Here is a 22,252-nt window from a genome sequence, read left to right as displayed (position 1 = left end):
CTTTGAGTAATTTCCCTAATTAACAGGGGGCTAATTTTGAAGGAAACAATGCAAGGAAATAGGGACTTGGGAAAGAAAAAAATTTGTTAAGTATTGTCCTAGGCTTGTCTAGAAAGATATGAGACAGATAGAGATAGTGCAGAGGTTGCTCAAGCTTGAGAAAAGCATTGTGATCTTCTCATATTTTTTTACTAATGCAATATATAAATAGCATGGGATTTTAGCTATGGCTTTCCCTAGGAAATAATTGTGTAATGCATTGATTGAATTCTTTCTCTTGTATGCTTCGTGATTTCGTGATCATTTAATTGTTTCCACTGATGAGTAGAGTAGATTCAAGTCTATTGTTTTAGTAAATTACAATTAGCAGTTTGAATCTATAAGGAATTTCTACAAACCATGTTACTTGTTTCCATTGTGTTTCTAACTAATATTTATGTGTAGGTCACATTAGAGAATATTGGGCCATTGGTTTCCATAATATATGCCTTTACATTATAGAATAGTGGGTCATTGATTGGTATATTATATGTCTTGCAACTATAGAAGTAGTTGTACAAGGTACATAAACATAGTTCATAAATAAAATTCTATAAAATATCCCTGTTGGTGTATCAAGTGGGCTATAAATCATTCATTTATAAATAAATAAGAAGAAGCATAGTTACATGTAATATAATTAGCTTGGCCTCATTAAGAAGAGGCATAGTTACATGTAAGATAGTTGTGCCTATGTAAATGATTCAAGGTCAAGAATAAAGATAGAGAAACATTGAGAATGTCACCTTCAAAGATTTTGATACCCATCTGTCTTAGCATGAACTCATTGAAGGTTAAGCATCGAGAAAGATAGTGATATTACGAATCAAGATAGATAAATATATGTTAAGATTGATATGTGCTTGGATCCTTGAATATGGATGATGTTTATCACAAAAAAATTATTTGTGTGGTAAATAACATGGAGATGGGTGAGTGTCTAGCATTAACAATTTTTTTAGTTTGATATCACTTAGGTTGTTTTCTATGAGTTTGATATTGCTTGAATTGTTTTCTGGGGTTGAACTGTGTCACATTTTTGAAATTTCTTACATTTCGAACATGTAAAATTTTAAGAAAGAAGCCTTAATTTTCATATGATTTTCATGGACTTATGAAGAATACTTCTTAACATGGATCTATTTTTTAAATGGCCTAGATTGTTAGTATCTCCTTATCATGGACCTATTATTGGAGATATATATATATATATATATATGCTCTCTTCATGTAGATGATACATCTATTGGTTTATGTATCTGCATTGTAAGCCACAGATTCGTTTATGTATCACATATACAAAAGCTTCACATATACTAAAGAAATACGCATATACAGAAGTTGTGCACATATACAGAAGTTATGCGTATTTATGGAAGATTTTAACATATATAAGAAAGTTATGTACATACCGAAGATATGCGAATATACGGAAGTTGCACATATATGGTAGATGCACATATACAATATACGGAAGTTGCGCATATATTGCGTATATGCACAATTTCCATATATGCGTAATTTATGTATATGGAATTTGCGCATATACGAAAGTTATGTATATATGGAAGATATGCGCGTATATCTTCCGTATATCCCTAACTTTCTTATATGTACATATCTTCCATATATGCACATCGTTTATGTATCTGCATCGTATATGTGCAAATTTCATATACAGAAATTGCACATATACGGAAATTGTGTATATACTGAAGATATGGGCATATCTTCCGTATATGCACAATTTCCGTATATGCGCAATTTTGTGCATATGCAGAAGATATGGGTATATCTTCCGTATATCCACAATTTCCATATATTCACAATTTATGTATATGGAATTTGCGCATATACGATGCAGATACATAAACGAAGTGCATATACAGAAGATATGCACATATAGGAAAGTTAGGGATATACCGAAGATATGCGCATATCTTCCGTATATGCACAATTTCTGTATATGCGCATATCTTTCTTATATGCACATATCTTTGTTCATGTATCTGCATCGTATATGCGCAAATTCCATATACAGGAATTGCGCATATACAGAAATTGTGTATATACGGCATATCTTCCGTATATGCACAATTTCCGTATATGCGTAATTCCTGTATATGGAATTTATGCATATACGATGAAAATACATAAACGATGTGCATATATAGAAGATATGCACATATAGGAAAGTTAAAGATATACAGAAGATATGCGCATATCTTCCGTATATGCACAATTTCCGTATATGCACATATCTTCTGTATATGCACAATTTTCGTATATGCACACTTTCTGTATATGGAATTTGCGAATATACGATGCAAATACATAAATGATGTGCATATATGGAAGATATGCACATATAGGAAAGTTAGGGATATACGGAAGATATGCGCATATCTTCCATATATGTACAATTTCTGTATATGCGCATATCTTACGTATATACACAATTTCCGTATATGCGAAATTTCTGTATATGGAATTTGCACATATACCATGTAGATACATGAACAAAGATATGTACAAATCCTGTATATAGAAATTACACATATACGGAAATTGTGCATATACGGAAGATATGCGCATATACGGAAATTGTGCATATACAGAAGATATGTGCATATCTTCCGTATATCCCTAACTTTCTTATATGTGCATATCTTCCGTATATGCACATCGTTTATGTATCTGTATCGTATATGCGCAAATTCCATATACAGAAATTGCGCATATACGGAAATTGTGCATATACGGAAGATATGCACATATCTTCCATATATGCACAATTTTTGTATATGCGCAATTTCTGTATATGGAATTTGCGCATATACGATACAGATACATAAACGATGTGCATATACAGAATATATGCACATATAATAAAGTTAGGGATATACGGAAGATATGCACATATCTTCTGTATATGCACAATTTCCGTATATGCACAATTTCCGCATATGCGCATAGAAGATAAAGGAAGTTAGAGATACAAGGAAGATATGTGCATATTTTCCGTATATACATACACGGAAGATATGCCCATATAATAAATTTAGGAAGATATGTGGATATCTTCCGTATATGTACAATTTCCGTATATGCTCATATCTTCTGTATATGTGCAACTTCCATATATTTCCATATCTTCCGTATATGCGTAAATTTCTTATATGTGCATATCATCCGTGTATGCATATAAGGAAAATATGCATATACAGAAATTGTGCATATATGGAAGATATGCGCATATCTTCCATATATCCCTAACTTTCGTATATGTGCATATCTTCCGTATATGCATGTCATTTATGTATCTACATCGTATATGCGAAAATTCCATATATGGAAATTGTGCATATATAGGAAAGTTAAGCATATATGAAAGATATGCGCATATCTTCCGTATATACACAATTTCCGTATATGCGCATATCTTCCGTATATGCACATATCTTCGTTCATGTATCTACATCATATATGCGCAAATTCCATATACAGAAATTGCGCATATATGGAAACTGCGCAATTTCTGTATATAGAATTTGTGCATATATGATGTATATACATGAACGAAGATATGTGCATACACGGAAGATATGCGCATACATGGAAATTGTTCGCATATCTTCCGTATATCCCTAACTTTCCTATATGTGCATATCTTCCGTATATGCACGTCATTTTTGCATCTGCATCATATATGTACAAATTCCGTATACAGAAATTGTGCATATATTCCGTATATGCACAATTTCCGTATATGCGCAATTTCTATATATGGAATTTGCGCATATACGATGCAGATACATAAACGACGGGCATATACGAAAGATATGCACATATAGGAAAGTTAGGAATATACGGAAGATATGCGCATATACTGAAATTGTGCATATACGGAAGATATCTACATATCTTCCGTATATGTGTAAATTTCTTATATGTGCATATTTTCCGTGTATGCATATACGAAAAATATGTGCATATCTTCCATATATCTCTAATTTTCTTTATTTTCTATGCGCATATACGGAAATTGTGCATATACGGAAGATATGCGCATATACGAAAATTGTGCATATACGAAAGATATGTGCATATCTTCCGTCTATGCACAATTTCCGTATATGCACATATCTTCATGCATGTATCTGCATTGTATATGCGCAAATTCTATATACATAAATTGCACATATACGAAAATTGTGCATATACAGAAGCTATGTGCATATATATTCCGTATATGCACAATTTCCGTATATGCGCAATTTCTGTATATCAAATTTGCACATATACGATGTAGATACATAAACAACGTGCATATACGGAAGATATGCACATATAGGAAAGTTAGGGATATACGGAAGATAGACGCATATATGGAAATTGTGCATATACAGAAAATATCCACATATCTTCCATATGTGTGTAAATTTCTTATATGTGCATATCTTTCGTGTATACATATACGGAAGATATGTGCATATCTTTCATATATCTCTAACTTTCTTTATCTTCTATGTGCATATATGGAAGATATGTGCATATACTGAAATTATGCATATACGGAAGATATGCGCATATCTTCCGTATATGCACAATTCCCGTATATGCACATATATTTCGTATATGCATGTCGTTTATGTATCTGCATCGTATATGCGCAAATTCCATATACAGAAATTGCACAATTTCCGTATATGCGCAATTTCTGTATATGGAATTTGTACATATACGATGCAGATACATAAACGACATGCATATACAAAATATATGCACATATAGGAAAGTTAGGCGTATACCGAAGATATGCACATATCTTCTGTATATGCACAATTTCCGTACATGCGAAATTTCTGTATATGGAATTTACACATATATGATGTAGATACATGAACGAAGATATGTACAAATTCCATATACAGAAATTGCGTATATATGAAAATTGTACATATACGAAAGATATGCGCATATACGGAAATTGTGCATATACGGAAGTTATGCGCATATCTTCTGTATATCACTAACTTTTTTATATGTGCATATCTTTCATATATATACGTCGTTTATATATCTACATCGTATATGCACAAATTCCATATACAAAAATTGTATATGTACAGAAATTGTGCATATATGGAAGATATGCGTATATCTTCCGTATATGCACAATTTCCGTATATGCGCAATTTTTGTATATGGAATTTGTGCATATATGATGCAAATACATAAACGACATGCATATACAGAAGATATGCACATATAAGAAATTTAGGGATATACGGAAGATATTTATGCACATATCTTCCGTATATGCACAATTTCTGTATATGCGCATAGAAGATAAAGAAAGTTAGAGATATACAAAATATATGTGCATATTTTCCGTATATGCATACACGGAAGATATGCACATATAAGAAATTTACGCATATACGGAAGATATGTGGATATCTTCCGTATATGCGCAACTTCTGTATATTTTCATATCTTCCGTATATCCCTAAATTTCTTATATGTGCATATCTTCCGTGTATGCATATACGAAAGATATACGCATATATGGAAATTGTGCATATACGGAAGATATGCGCATATCTTCCGTATATTTCTAACTTTCCTATATGTGCATATCTTCCGTATATGTATTTCGTTTATGTATCTGCATCGTATATGCGCAAATTCCATATACAGAAATTGCGCATATATGAAAATTTTGCATATACAAAAGATATGCACATATCTTCCGTATATGCACAATTTTCGTATATGCGCAATTTCTGTATAGGAATTTGGGCATATACGATGCAGATACATAAACGATGTACATATACGGAAGATATGCACATATAGGAAAGTTAAGAATATACAGAAAATATGCGCATATCTTTCGTATATACACAGTTTCCGTATATGCACATATCTTCGTTCATGTATCTACATCGTATATGCATTTCATTTATGTATGTACATCATATATGCACGCCATTTATGTATCTTCCATATATGCACATATCTTCGTTCATGTATCTACATCGTATATGCGTAAATTCCATATACAGAAATTGCACATATTGCGCATATTCCGTATATGCACAATTTCTGTATATGGAATTTGCGCATATACGATGTAGATACATGAACGACGATATGTGCATATACGGAAGATATGCGCATATACGGAAGATATGCGCATATCTTCCGTATATCCCTAACTTTCCTATATGTGCATATCTTCCGTATATGCACGTCGTTTATGTATCTGCATCGTATATGTACAATTTTCATATACAGAAATTGCGCATATACGGAAATTGTGCATATACAGAAATATCTTCCGTATATGCGTAACTTTCTCATATATGCCTATCTTTCATATATGTACATCTTTTATTTATGTGCATCTACCGTACATTTGAAACTTCCATGTATACAGAGGTTGCATCTATATAGATGCTGCATTTTTGTGCATATATGGAAACTGTGCAGATACGGAAGATATGCGCATATCTTCTATATATCTGTCACTTTCTTATATGTGCATATCTTCCGTATATACACATATTTTATGTATCTGCATCATATACGAGAAAATTCCATATACAGAAATTGCGCATCTACGAAAACTGTGCATATACCAACCCCCAACTGTACAAGACAAGGCCTATCAACACCCAACCAACTGTACAAGACAAGGCCTATCAGCTCTTGGTTATCTTCGCATGCTGCTTATACGACTAAGAGAGCGCAGAAACATTCTCGTAGAGTTGGGTGATTATGTTGGATCAACTGGCGAACGAAGGAAGGTCTTTCAACTGGTCCAACATGTTGGCTCTCTGACTGAAGGAACAAGTGACAGATGCCTAGCATCCACCCAAGGGACAACAAGCAAATATTTTCATGTTCGCTTACATACTTGATGTAGTTTTTGCTCATCAACAGTTCCCAAGCTTGGGTTGGGCATCGACACCTTCAAAAACCTTTTTACACACCTATTGCATATTGTTCTCCGAATGCAACTTCCATGGAGTTATCATACAACTATCATACCACTTCGTCACCCCGGTATACAGGATGATATTTGAGCAGGATCCACCTTGCATGTCGCAGGCAACGATGGAGGCATTGATCAACATAGTAGATTGGTATGCCTCACCTCTTGGCACCTTCATCCAGATGTTCAATGCAGAGAAGGCTCCACATGTTTTACCGAAGTTTTCCATGGACAAGCTGGTCATGCAAGAGGTTGCATATCACATCTCGACAAGGGTTTTCAGCGAGACTGCACAGGAAGAAGAAGGCACCTTGTCCTGCTCTTCCTTTGTGGATCAAGTTGTATGAGATCCAGAATCTCAAGCATGCTGAGGCCGAGACGGAGGAATTCAAGAGGTTCACCTTCGGCACCAGAAGTATCAATCCATATGACCTGCTTTCTTAGTGAAGGAACATTTTGCGAGAATGTATCATCCTTGGATCCACGAGGTGTTTCATTGGCCTGAGGAAGACCCATGGAGATATTGCTATCATTTCTCAAGGCTCAATGAACCAGTCAGAGTAGTTGTAGAGTGGTTAGCAGTGCAGAAGGAACCAGCATCTCAAAGAGCAACATCATCATCAACAGAAGAGGGCAACATACCTGTGCTTGACAAAGGCAAGAGGAAGGTTGCTGACAGCGTAGAGGCGGAGCAAAGTTGCAAGTTCAAGGAAAATCCACCTGTGTTGAAAGCAACTTTGGAGATTGAGGTGAAGAGGCGACAACATGATAGGAGGATCGCGTAAAGGCAAATAGAGAAGTAGAAGCTGGAGGAAGCATAAAATTAGTTGCTAGAGTTGAAGCAACAACTCAGGGAAGAACAAGAGTTACACATAAGAGAGAAGGAAGTGCAGTAGGAATAGGAACAACAAGAGGCACAACATGCAAACATTGATGAAACTATGTCTATATAGGTTATTGATTCATTCAAACAACTGGCACATAGCAGACATCGTGAGCAGTCGCAAGAGGAGGACTTTGCTCAAGAGATTGAACAGATGCTAGAGTAGATGGACATAGATATGGTTCAGCCTAAGTTAGATCAGTACATTGACTTCATGCCTTAGAACCAAGAGGTCACCTCACTGGCTTCCCTAGATCTGGAAGTAGAGAAAGTCCTAAGTGATCACATATCTTCCGTATATGCACAATATCTTCCGTATATGCACAATTTCAATATATACGCAACTTCTGTATATGGAATTTGCGCATATACGAAATTTATGTATAGATGAAAGATATGCACATATCTTCCGTATATGCACAATTTCCATATATGTGCAATTTATATATATGGAATTTGCGCATATACGATGAAGATACATAAACGACGTGCATATACGGACGATATGCACATATAAAAAAGTTAGGGATATACCGAAGATATGCGCATATATTTCATATATGCACAATTTTCGTATATGCACAATTTCTGTATATGAGAATTGCGCATATACGGAAATTGTACATATACGGAAAATATATGCATATCTTCCGTATATACATAACTTTCTTATATGTGCACATTTGCGTATACGTGCAATTTTTGTATATGAAAGTTGCGCATATACTGTAGATTCACATATATAAAATACATGCATATATGGAAGATATACACATATAAGAAAGTTACGCATATATGGAAGATATCGCATATACGGAAGTTATGTGTATGTAAAATGCAGTCTACGTAGCTTCATTTGAGGATGATCTCTTTGAAGGCATGATGATGACAACTAATGAAAGAGAGATGAGATCAAAACCTGTAGAACTTCCATACATGGAGAAAACTCATTTACAGGCCCAGTTGCTCCCATTACACATTATGCAAGCTTCCAGGTCCTTAATCGCTCTCATGACACACTGTGCTAACATCCAGAGGTCCTCCATTCGCTCCCATAAGCCTTTATGCATGCGTCTAGGGAAGAGAACCTTCTTTTTCTCCCAATCTAGACAAAATTTCGAAAAAATACTCATGTAGAAGATAATTGGGTTCGTTTTGCACAAAACCCATGTCCTAAAATTTTTAAATTCATCTTCATTTTCCCATAAATGTCAATCCAAAACTTCCACTTCTATCCAAACACCATACTAAAAAACTTGCCCAAAAACTGAAGTAAAACATCTGTTCTTCAGTCCAAAGCATTTTCCACCTACATAATAGTTTTATTTTTTTATTAGGTTTAAATAAATGCATAAATGTTTTTAACATTATAATGATAATTACATCGTGAATGGCCATATAACACCTTTTTATGGCGTTTTAGTGTGTGAAAGTGATATAGGCACTATGATTAAACAAAAACACATTGCCTCAATGAGAATGTATCGTAGTTCGACATCATGAATCATTAATGGGGTCATGATTGAGGATTTCTAACATTTGAGTGGGATACACGTGCCATGAGTAGGTTTTGTACATTGGAAATGGGATTCAAGTTCTAAACATGGTTGGTTGGGGGTGCAGGGGGGCAGGAATAAGGAGCTTAAGAATTAAATGAACTTTCTAGAGGATAACACTTGGGCCTTAGCCCCTAAATTCCAATTCTCGAGCACAATCATCATCAACAACTACAAATCATGACACACACCCTTTTAGGGCCTTTTAGCATCAAAGTTGGATATAGATGCTTTTGGGAGCCTTTACACATTAAGGATGGGTCACAATGCCTTAAACATGGGTAAGGAAGGAAAACAAGTTCCTTAAGATATTATTGAATCTTCTCAAGCTCAAGAGCCTTGAATGAGTCCTTGAACCACTATATGAATTATTTTTAGGCATTTTTTGTAAGCCTTTGAGTGGGATACAAGGGCCATGAGTTGGTTTTGTGAATTGAAAATAGGTATGGATGTCTAAACATGGTCAGGGGGGTAAATAAGGGATTTTATCCCTAATTGAACATTCTCTTACCTGAGAACCATGAACAATCCTTTTACATAACAACATAAGTAACATTTACATTGGTTGGGGAGTAAAAAAGAAACATTAATCCATATGCATAACTTCTCTCACTCAAGCACCATGAACACATTCTCATACCACCACATAAGAGAAATATGGTTTGCAAGGCCTTGACTCAAGAACCATGAAAGAACCATGAACATGTTTTTAGAGCACCACATAGGATAGTGGATGGTTATTAATGCCTTACTGAACATTTTAAATCTTAAGACCATGAAAAACACTTAGAAACCATGAATTGAGCCCTCTATAGGGAGTCCTTGACATTTGAGTTGAATATGTGCACCACTATGAGGTCTTAGACATCATGGATGGTCTCTAGTTGGTGACCATATCTAGAGGAGGGAAATAAGATCGTTTATCCCTATACCTTGGTTCTTAGGCTCAAGCGCCATGGATAATTCCTCAAACCTCCACATCTAACATCTGTTGGTTATAAATGTGCTCTATGGGTGCTATGAGTACCATGACTAGGTTATTTATGCACTAAGAACATGTTTAGATGTCTAAACAAGGTCATGGGAGATGAATAATGGGCCTTATACCTTAAGGGATTCTTTTCAATCTCAAACACCATGAAAAAAACATAATACCCATGGAGCTTCTAAGGCTATAATGATGAACATGTTCTTAAACAACCTCATGAGATCCTTGTATGACATCTTTGGGTTACTAGAGGGATATGGATGCCATGAACCACAAAACATGCCTTGAATGAGAATGTGTGTTGGGCCCACACAATGAATCATTCTTAGGGCCATGGTTGGGGTTCTTTAACATCTAAGTAGGACATGGGTGCCTTAGTTAGCTTTTATTCACTAGAAATGTGTTGCAAGATCTAAATATGGTTAGTGGAAAACAAGGGAATTAAGCCATAAATGAGCCTTCTAGAGCTTAAGTTCTATGGTTAGGAGAGGAAAAAATTTCTTCCTTAGGCTATAAAAACCACTTCTTCATCTCAATTATAATGAAAAACACTTGTAAGCTAGAACACCAATAATATCTAGGGAAGTTTTGGGATCAATGTTGGATATAGATGCCAATAGGAGTTTTTGTGCATCGAGGATTTGTTGCAAGACTATGAACATGGTAAAGGAAAAACTTCCATAAGATATTATTGAATCTTCTTGGGATCAAGAGCCTTAGATGATTCATAGAACCAACACATCAATCTTTGATATGGGTTTTTGGTAGGCCTTTGAGCAGAATATGGGTTCCATGAATAGGTTTTATGCAATGGAAATGGGTTTGGATGCCTAAACATGATTAAGTGGGTAAAAAAGGGTCTTGACCCATAATTGAACCATGTGAAGCTCTAGTATTATGAATATACCCTACACATAATGACACAAGATGTCACTAAGGGGTCTTTTCCCTAAGAGTTGGATATGGGTGGCACTAAGATGTTTCATGCATTATGGTTGGGTATTGATGCTTTGAACATATATTTGGTATAGAAAAAAAACTCACAACCTTGATATTAGTCAAGGGAGGGAAATAACAACCTCATTCCATAAATAACCACTACATGAGGGCCCAGATGGTTTGTGGGTCCTTATCATCATCAAACATTGAAAATAATTATCTTCAAATGTTATTGAAGCTTGTCATGATCAAGAGCCTTGAACAAATACTCAAATGAACAAACATGAACTTTGTAGGATTTCTTTGGCCTCTTAGTAGGATACATGTACCATGGTTTTGTTTGGGCATCTGAAATGTGGGTCAAGGAATAAACATGGTGAAGGGGTAAACAATGAAATGAATCCCTAATTGAACCTTCTCAAACATAAGCACCATGAACGACACCAATAAGCAATGAAAAATTCCCTCTCTAAGGGGTTTTGCACATGTAAGTTGAATATTGGTGGAATTATTTTGTCTTATGTTCATGCCATAGTTGAGGGAGGGAAAGAAGAGACTTTAGCCCTAAATTTTCTTCTCATGCTAAAGGGTGAATCCATAAATATATGAACAACTTTTTAGTGAAATGTGGGAATGAAAAATTGATGTTTCACATTTTTTTTTTTAAATTGAAACCTTCAAACTCATATATTTGAATGAATAAGTAATCCTTGATATTTAAATAAAAACAATTGAAAACATATATTTTATTATTTTTTTGAAGTGAACAAATTAAAGACAGATTTTTGTTCCCAAAATTGCATTTCACCTTTTACCTAAAATGTAAAACCAATAACACTCCTCTTTTGAATAAGAAAACATCTATAGAGTGCACACACATATTTTTAAATGTTTTAGTTGTGTAGTTTTAGAGATATCTTTTTGTCTTTAGGGAGCTTGACTATTCGATAAAATTATATGTATAAGTTTTAGAATGATAAAAATGAGAAAATGAGAAAGTTTTGTCATTGGATAGAGAATTCAATGATGAATATATATGCATCAAGTCCACCACTTTCCATAGAAGAGATGAAAGAATTTCACCCATTGAAAAAGATGAAGTTCCATGAAAACTCACAAAAATTGCGAAGGATTATTAATTTGAAGCCCTTTATCGATGTCTAAGTCTCAATCACATTTTTTAAAATTCCTTAAAAGCTCTCAACTGTGGTATTTTACCTTAATCAAGGTTATTTTCAAATATATAATTTTTTTTAGTTTAAAAGTCTTGATTGATGTTTTAAGCCCTCGATTAAGGTTTCAAAACTTGGTTAAGGGTTGAAAACTTGATCAAGGTAAAATCTTGATTGAGGGTCCACATAAGCCATTTTCATGTGCATGGCTTGCCAAAAAGTGGGATTGATATTCCTAAGTTCACAGTGAAGTGCCATGGAAATCCTCAAACATGCAGATTAGATCTTTGTTGGTTATCATTTGCTTCCAAGGGTGATGTGGGCACCATTAATAAGTTGGTCACCAAGAATGCATCTAGATATATAACCAAGATTGTGAGAAACAAGAACAACCTTATGCTCTAAATGATTCTTATCTCCATTGCTACAAAAAAAACCTAAAATCAACCAAATATTGCATATCGTGTGCATATTTTCAATATGAGTTGTTTACCAAGGGACACTATGATGCTTTCAATGATATTGATGGGTCTTTCCATATTGATAATGGTTAGTAAAGTATAATAAGGGCCTTTGGCATTTAACAAAGGCTATTGGGCTTGAGCATGGTGAAATATGCATTGACACACCACATAGGACCTTTCTATGGGATGCTTTCTCTCTAAGTGAGATATGGTTGTCATTATTTGGTTTTGGGAATCAATGTTGGATCTAAAAGCCTAGACCATGGTCAAAAAGGAATACAAGGTCCTTATGTGGGAAAATAAACCTTCTAGGTTGCAAGTATTATTAACATGGTATTCAACCATGACACATGTCCTCTCTATAGAGTCTCTAACACCCATGTAGTATTCCTTTTGTCATTAGGCATAGAAGGGATGGGCCTAAGCTCTTGACTATGCATAGGAGAGAAAAGTAGGTCCTAATGCTAATGTTTTGCGTTTGAAACATAAGTCCTAATAATAAAGGAAAGGAAGACTCACATAGTTATGAATTTATGTAATAAAACACATGAGTATTACTATTAATGCATGTGCATTCTTGTATATTCCAAAAATGGTGGGCTTGCCTCTTTTCCTATATATGTTAGATGAGTCAGCTACTTTGTTTTTAGCTTCAAATTAACAAACCTTGTTGTTCAATCTGCATAATAAAAAACAAATCCATTTTTTAACACCCTATTCTTATCGCTAATTTCAACCATATATTTTAGATATAATCTACATGTTCATCAATGATGAAATTGTGCACTCATTAAATATTTGTATGAAGATACACGATATTTGCTCATTTCAATACAAAATACATGAGCATATAGAATAAAAAGTAACATACCACAAATAGAAGAATGCAATTTTTTTAAGTTATCAAATTTCCATAAATGAAAGTGATATATATTCCAAAAACCAAACTACTTTTCATTTCATATCCTAATAAGTTGTGCAAGTACATATAATAAATCCTAGTCAATATATTGTTTTTTTTCTAGATTTCTATTACAACTAAACTGTCATGATGGGGAAGCATTAACTTGCATCATGCCAACCAAATACATAAAATGACATAAGAGATCATAGCACAAACAATGTAATACAAATATGAGTTCAAAAGTTAATTCTAGAAGAGGAGTGGTTCAAGTTTAATGCACAAAGTCCAAGTGGAGCCATTAGAGAATTTTTTAGTTTTAAAATGAGCCTCAAAACAAAAATGTACAACCAAAATCAAATTTATAAGAACTGATATGATTCAAGATGATGATGATGATGTCAATCATGGGGGATGGTTCACCATTTTTGGAGTAAAAAAAAAAACACTTTTTCAATTCATATTTTCAACTTATCTCCCTACGATTTTACTCAAATTTAGAGCCAGATCACTCATTGGATGTGGAATTTAATTCCTCTTCTAAGGAGTACCCATGTTGCATACTTTTGATGGACCATGCTATACAAAAAATGAGAAATACATGAAAAACACGATTGCAAACACACTTTTTCATGTATTTCTCATTTTTCATATAGCAGGGTCCATCAAAAGTATGCAACATGGGCATTCTTTGGATGAAGAATTAAATTCCACATCTAATGAGTGCTTCCATTGGAAATTTTAGTAAAATCGTATGGAGATAAGTTGAAAATACGAGTTGAAAAAGTAGTTTTTTTCTCCTCTAAAATTTGATGATGTAATATAATCTTATTTTATTATTTCCACTCTTATTATATTAATATTGTTTAATAGGCCCATTTTAAACCTCAAAATTTCTCTAATGCTTGAGAGATAAGTTATGGAAATATGCTAAACTTGTTTAGATTTAAAGGTCGAAATGCTTATATCAATTGCCTATAGTCCCGACTCCCTTTCTCATTTCAGGAGAAGCAACAAGGCCTTATTGACCCTATAACAAAATGGAAAATAATTTTTTCTTTGTATGATATTACAAACACTAATTTAATATGAATGTTTTTTATTAGATTAGCATTTACTATGTAGAAGTTTCACAAAAGAAGCATGTCCTTCTTGTCGCCAACTAGAGATCATTTGAAATTTATTTTGGAATCATCATTATGCCTATTGGTATTGCAATTTTATTTAGAACAAGTTGAAGTACACTTTCCTGAGTAAGATCCACTAGAAAGGAACTCTATTAGGGAATGAGGATTCCATTGAAGTGAAATATAATAACATAATATACTTCCCTAATGGAAACATATATGATCTTCGCTCAAAACAAGGTTATATTTTCTAGAATTAAGATGGTTATCTTGACCATATACATGAGATTGCCTTTCACTATTAGTGATGCTTTTTATATATTGTCTCAAATCAAAAGATAAGTATCTTGACAATAGACATTCAAGAATGACTACCTTTAATGCCATGGATGTCCAAAAGATAAGTATCTTGACAATAGACATTGAAGAACGACTACCTTTAATGCCATGGATGTCCCTTCTACCTGTAATGCTAAATTTCATGTTTAAAATCTATAAATTGTATATGAAAACTAAAACTAAAACTGGAAATTAAATTCCACTAACAATTTATCTATTCATGATTAAATTTGTAAATTAACAATTAATTTCTAGAAATAAACATTACAAATATGATCTTTATGAGATGTAAAACAACTACTTCTTAATACAAAACTATGTTTTGCACATTAAATTTGAAGCACTACATATATGTCATTTCTTAACTCTACTTGTCTCAACCTTATATCCAATATGTTAACTTCTATTATATGTCAACAACATATATAAATGAACATAAAACATCATAATGTTTTAAGGCTTTAACTATAATAATAAATGAATCTAAAAATTCAATATATTTGAGATAGAATGTATTCTCATTTAGATTTTAGTACTTGAATTATTTTAATTAGTTAAATATTTTTTAAAAATTAAAAATAAAACAAAAAATGTATGATTTCAATTTTGAAATTAATTTAGGTTTTAAGACTTTAACTACAATAATAAATGAAACTAAAAATTTAGTATATTTTAGATAGAATGTATTCTTTTGTAGATTTTAGTACTTGAATTATATTAATTAGTTAAATATTTAAAAAAAATAAAAATGTATGATTTTGAAATTTATTTATATAACAAAAATTAATTCATATAATTTAACTTATTATGGTTTAATTATATATTTTATGAATTTTAATTATTTTAAATTCAATTTATTAATATGAAATTCACAATAATTTATTTTATTATGCCATTATTTTTTAACATTTTCTAATTATTATTAATTTTATTTAAAAATTAATTTAAAATTTTAAAAACAATTTAAAATTATAAATATAAGATTGCAATATTTTGATGGATTAAGAATTTTTATTTCAAAATAATGAATATTATAATTTCATTGATAATTACATCGCTCTATTCCTAAAATCCTAAAATTAAAATTTTAACTGGTTAAAAATATTATGTTTTATAAATGTGAATTGTTTTTCAATTTAATTTATTACTTTTACATAAACAACAATACAACTCTATTTAATTGGAAAAAAACAAAAAAAACAAAACAAAATTAAAGAGATCTATAAATATAGAAAAAGGCCATATAACATATGCAAATTTATTTAAAACACTTCTAATACAAACCTACCTTAAACATTTTTTAAAAGAGACTAAAAATAGTTGAAAATCCCAGGTTAATTTACACTAATACTAAATTATCTCTTAACATTAATAATGCAATTTCATGTATATCTACTTTAATTTAAAAACAAATTAACAAATTTATGAATGTCAATTCAGAAATTAACACATTTATAAATGTCATTTCAGAAGCCCATATACATATTCCTATAAAACATTTTTGGAAAAAAAAATCGGAGATAGCTTACGCTGAGCGGCATAATAATTAGCATTTCATGAACAATACAAGTTGCACCGAAAATCCCAAATATATGTAAACTGAGTCTTTATTTAAAATTCATGGTACAGTGACATCTATGACACTGCACAACTATCCATCATGTCTGGTGGAACATACTGGACTTATTACACACCAATTGGAGAGACGACCACTATACAAGAGATTCTATTGATTCAGGTGTGGCAGCTGCTCGTGCCGCACTGGCAGTTTGGGTGGCACTTGCAGTCGTTCTCTAGAGATACATCTGCAGCATGCCTGTTTACACCAAACCCAAATAAATTCAAATATCATGTCATTCTGAAACCATAGAAATGAAACTTATAACAACTACATATAACGCAATACCCCATTTCATAAGTGGTCTCCACAATATGGTCCATCTGGAAGCCCTTTTTACTGTGAAACAAAACAACCCAAAATCGAACAAGCTCAGACGTAGCTAGATTCGAACTCGTGACAAACAACACGAAAGTTGAAAAGGGAAAGGAAGAGAGATTGATAGAAATCGAGATTAAAAGAAAACTGTAAAGAGAGGAGTAGACAACATACATGCAGTGGCTCTTGTCAGCGCAGTCACAATTTGCGTAGTCGCTCGACATGTTCGCAACAACAATTATCGCAGAAACCAATTCCTTCGCATGTAACTTCTCAAGTGCTCGCTTACCTTCTCAAGCTTTGCTCACCCACCAATATACGGTAGAACATCAACAAAATCAGATTGATCAGCGGTTTCCCTACGCTGCTCTACATGACGGTGCTCTTCGATGATATTGCTAATGAAAGATCTCACACATGGCACCAGGTGGGCACAACGAGCATTGATTTGAACCTGCATCCAAAGTTGCAGCTGCCCATGATATTGTTCAACGGTATCAGGGGACGTTTAGATAAAAGAAACTCCAGATGAAAGAGCATGCATCAAAACAATTATATGATAAAAAGGCAGGACAAAAAATTTAAAATTCAAATGACAGGAAGCGCGACTGCATCAGACAGTAATATATCATGAAGATCACCTGAAAGATCTGACCCTGTCACAAAGTTTAACCATTTCTTACTCTTCACAAATTCAAGACAAGGCCACAATACAAACCCAATTAAAACAGCGTTGATGTTGGTAGCCATGACTTTAAAAGAAGAAACTACTACCACCAGAACTAGTAACAATGATGGTATTAGACAGAGGAGAATAACTCCAACAGTCCCAAGAGGAACTTTATAGGGCTGAGCAAGTCTTGGCTTCTTGATTCTTAAACATATAAAGGCAGCAAACTCTGCAAACATACCAAAGCAATAGAGATAATTCTCAGCTGCTACAATTTCTTGAAAACTCAATGAAATTCCAGAAACAGAAAACATAATGGCCAGAAGAGGAGTTCCATATCTTGATCTGACAACAAATAGAGCAGGAAGCATGCCTGATTGTCCCATGCCAAGAAGCTGAAAAGAATCAATGCTCATTTCAATTCAAAAAATTTACGTGGCATAGCCCACCCTCTCACATTTCATTTCAAGTGGGACTGTGAGTTTGAAATTTTGAGTGGGACTGCGAGTTTGAAATCTTGCGCGTGGAGGTTTAGTTGAATTTGTTTAGGTGGAAAGTGCATTTCCATTAACTACATCCACTTGCATTAAGTACATCCAAGTGATTAAGCTGGAGAGGAGGAGCCTGTCAGAGCGGGAAAGGTGGTGGAGCCTAAGTCGGAGCGGAGGAGCTTGTCAAAGCGGGAGCGGTGGTGGAGCTTGCCGCAGTCAGAGCTACGGAAACCATCGGAAAATAAATCATGATGTATGGGCATGTATGTTACCATGCACGCAAGGAATCAGAATCTGTTAGCCAGAGAAATGATGCACACGGGTTGACAGCCAAAGCCGATGTCAGCCCCTCTCCCAAGACTATCCTTACACTCTCTTAAGGGGAATTAATGGATCTATAGAGGTTGAAATAGGTCTGGTTATACAGAAGATATTGTTTTTGGGTCTGGTTTTTGGCAAAGGCATATACAGAAATTATGCATATATGGGAGATATCCGCACATTTTCTGTATATGCGTAAATTTCTTATATGTGCATATCTACCGTGTATGCATATACGGAAGATATGCACATATCTTCCGTATATCCCTAACTTTCTTATATGTGCATATCTTCTATGCGCATATACAGAAGATATGCCCATATCTTCCATATATCCCTAACTTTCTTATATGTGCATATACGATGACGATATATGATGCAGATACATAAACGACGTGCATATCTTCTGTATATGCACAAATTCCGTATAACCAGACCCAAAAACAATATCAAAGACTTTGCTCTTCCTTTCCTTCTCTTCGTTGGTTATGAGGTTCCATCCCAAGTGACCCTCACACTTCTTATTGCAGACTTATACTTGACCAAAAAACTAAGTTCCAAATTTAGGCCGAGTTGCCTATTTATAGTGGTTTCCCATGAAATAAGTCGACTTCTCCTTGTACATAGGCTAACATGCCATTTGGTGTAGGTTTAATATTCCATCTTGAGGCCGACTCCTTGGTGGAGCTTGAGCTTGGTATTGGAGGGCTTTTTTCTCTTTCATTGACTCATATACAAATGTAACATGCCCAAGAAGGGTATTCCATACATGACATTGACTCAATAGACTTTTATGACTTGATGAGAAAACCTATAGGCTCACAATGGGAACCTTAGCTAAAACAAAATTCCTTGATCATGAAACCTATGATTCAAGCATTACAAATATATATATATATATATATATATATATATATATATATATATATATATATATATATATATATATATATATATATTCTTCTTTACATCAATTACACATGTCATTATGAAGACGGAACCTAGTTACGCTTTTCAACAACGGGAAGTCATTGAGTCTTTAAAATAATAATAATAATAATTAATTGATGTCCTTGTTTCTTTATCTTAAGAATACAATGCTTGAAACTCATGAAAGAAAGTTCTCATGGGTTAAGTAGAGACAACTAAAAGAAATTGACTTTATATTATTTCATGGTATTGATTTACAAAATTGTTTATAAAGATGGCATAATATATAGTAGTATACTAGATTTATTTTGATGAAAGTACTTTAGTCTATTGCAATTTCTCAAGTTCCATAAGGAGCACACTCTACATTCAACACCAGTAAAGCAGTAAGGTCACTAACATAAGCATATTGATTGATGTAGGTTTTGATACGGGAGGTGGATGGTGTAGATCAAAAGTGAGATACTATATTTTACCTTAAACAAGATAGATTATTTTAGTTACTACTCTTTTAAGTGTAATTTTGAACATATAAAATAAATATTAATTATCATTTATCTAAATTTATTTTAATTTTAAAAATTTAATTGTTATCCATTTTAATTATTATTTATCTAAATATTCAAGAGAAAGATTGAGACAAAGTCTTCTACCATATTAATCCTATTAACAACAAATAATTTCAGCACTACATAATGGCAGGAAATGTCAACACAATAATCTCTATTTTTTTCACAATAATGAAAATGTATCAAAAATAATTAGAAAAATTGATTTTCACTATTATATCAAATAAACCATACTATTTTCATAAATATAAAAACTTAAAATCCACACAATTAGAACAAATATTACATAATATTTTTATAAATATTAAAACTTAAGACCCACACTTATAAATACCTTCACTGTCACCAAACATAATTTCATAAATATCAAAACTTAAAGCCCACACAATTAGAAAAAATACAACATAATAATTTCGTAAATATGCAAACTTAACCCACACAATTATAAACACCTTCAAAGGCACCAAACCTAACCCAGACAATTAGAAACACCTTCACCAACCCACTGTAGCAGACTTGACAATGCCTTTCTGATAAACAGAAATAGTTGACAGTAATATAATAACATTCTACACCACTTAGCGCTTATCTCATAATGGAAATGGATCAGTAATGTGATGGCTTTCTATAAACTGTATTTGAAATGGAGGCCCTCGTTGTTCAATTTCTGCTCGATCTCTAAATAAATACGCTCCTCCATCTGTGGCGTGAAATGCTTCTTCCACTCGCCCACTTTTCCCTCTCTGAAGAAACTGTGGTAGGGCATTCGAATTTTATTTTCCAACCCTCTGCTGGTTTTGTTCACCTCCGCTGTTGACAAGCTCTGTGAACTGCACTTCTCCGCAATTACTGCAGCGTTCTCCTCCACGAGTTGAGGAGAGCAACCAAAGAAAAGGCCAAGCTTTTTAACGCAACCCACACAATCGGATTGCAGGTCCTCGTAAGTAACAAACATCAGCTTATTTGGATCCCATCTACTTTCACGCCAATAACTCAGGACGCTTGCCGCAAACGGGCCGCCATGGAAAAATCCAGAGCAAAACCCATCAAATAGAGCTTCCTTGCTCAAATCTCCATTTGAATAAGAGAACTCGTCTTCATGGAGTTTATTGAAGAATTTCCAACGGGAAACGGAGACATCCCTGGGGTTGCGAGCAATGTAAACAATCTTACAAGTAGAAGACCTGACAGGAGGAGGCAGCAAACTCAATGGAAAATGGGTGTGCAGCACACGTGACGATGGAAACTTGGAAAAAATGGAAACATCATACTATTGATGCTCAGCAGTAGAGTCGAGGAGGTAAGCCTCCATGGTGGGGACCAAAGAATGGGGACTTCGGTCTTCCGCAGAAGCCCCGAAATTCGTGTCTTCTATCCAAAATTGGACGATTGTGTGAAGCAATGCTTTACACCATGTTGTCACCGTTTTTGGTAATGAAGCCAAGAAAATTTCGTCCTGCTGCGGTTGGAATTCCCTTTGTGTGACCTTCACTGCTGGTATTGTGTTGGCCTGTATCCAAAACCCTTCACACTTCTGGGTCCTCATCCCACAAGATGTAATGAGGTCAGTCGATGAGGAATTTTTCAATTCCATAGTTGATTCTTCTTCTACCGCCGCCATGATCTCGCCCTCCTCTTGCTACTGCTGCTGTTGACAACTGGAAAACGACTGCACTACGAGCAATGGAGCTTTAGATTCACATAAGGGGGAGGCTTTTTACTACCGTCGCCATGATCTCGCCCTCCTCTTGCTGCTGCCGCTGTTGACAACTGGAAAACGACTCCACTACGAGCAATGGAGCTTTAGATTCACGTAAGGGGGAGGCTTTTTACTGAAAAAAAAGGGGGAGGCTTTAGCGCTGTATGGTGGGCGGTTAAATTCAAATTTGAATTCGAATTCAAATCGACTAATGATATAAATAAC

At 34.0% G+C, this 22,252-nt stretch overlaps 1 protein-coding gene and 1 pseudogene across 1 annotated transcript; both read right to left on the bottom strand.

Annotated features, from left to right (window-relative positions):
• Positions 1-17,935: 17,935 nt before the first annotated feature.
• On the bottom strand, positions 17,936-18,433 carry LOC149228014 (putative polyamine transporter At1g31820 pseudogene; annotated as a pseudogene).
• Positions 18,434-20,953: 2,520 nt separating this feature from the next.
• Positions 20,954-21,949, bottom strand: LOC149228013 (cytosolic sulfotransferase 5-like). Its single transcript, XM_089380649.1, has 2 exons — positions 21,752-21,949; positions 20,954-21,574 (listed from the first exon to the last, which is right to left on the bottom strand). Exons 1-2 carry the CDS (start codon positions 21,947-21,949, stop codon positions 20,954-20,956), a joined length of 819 nt encoding a protein of 272 aa, XP_089236775.1.
• Between the last annotated feature and the right edge of the window lie 303 nt (positions 21,950-22,252).

Source organism: Pinus tabuliformis, chromosome J (assembly GCF_031772625.1).
Source record: "Pinus tabuliformis cultivar Carrire ecotype Pingquan chromosome J, CPIR1, whole genome shotgun sequence".
NCBI lineage: Eukaryota > Viridiplantae > Streptophyta > Pinopsida > Pinales > Pinaceae > Pinus > Pinus tabuliformis.
The sequence above is the reverse complement of the archived record's forward strand: the minus strand, read 5'-3'. Positions and strand labels throughout refer to the sequence as shown.

Excerpts from the sequence above, each read along its gene's own strand:
- LOC149228013 (XM_089380649.1), bottom strand. The coding sequence starts at position 21,949 with ATGGCGGCGGTAGAAGAAGAATCAACTATGGAATTGAAAAATTCCTCA. Across the intron at positions 21,575-21,751 it reads TGGCTTCATTACCAAAAACG|TTTCCATCGTCACGTGTGCT; the intron begins GTGACAACATGG and ends ATTTTTTCCAAG.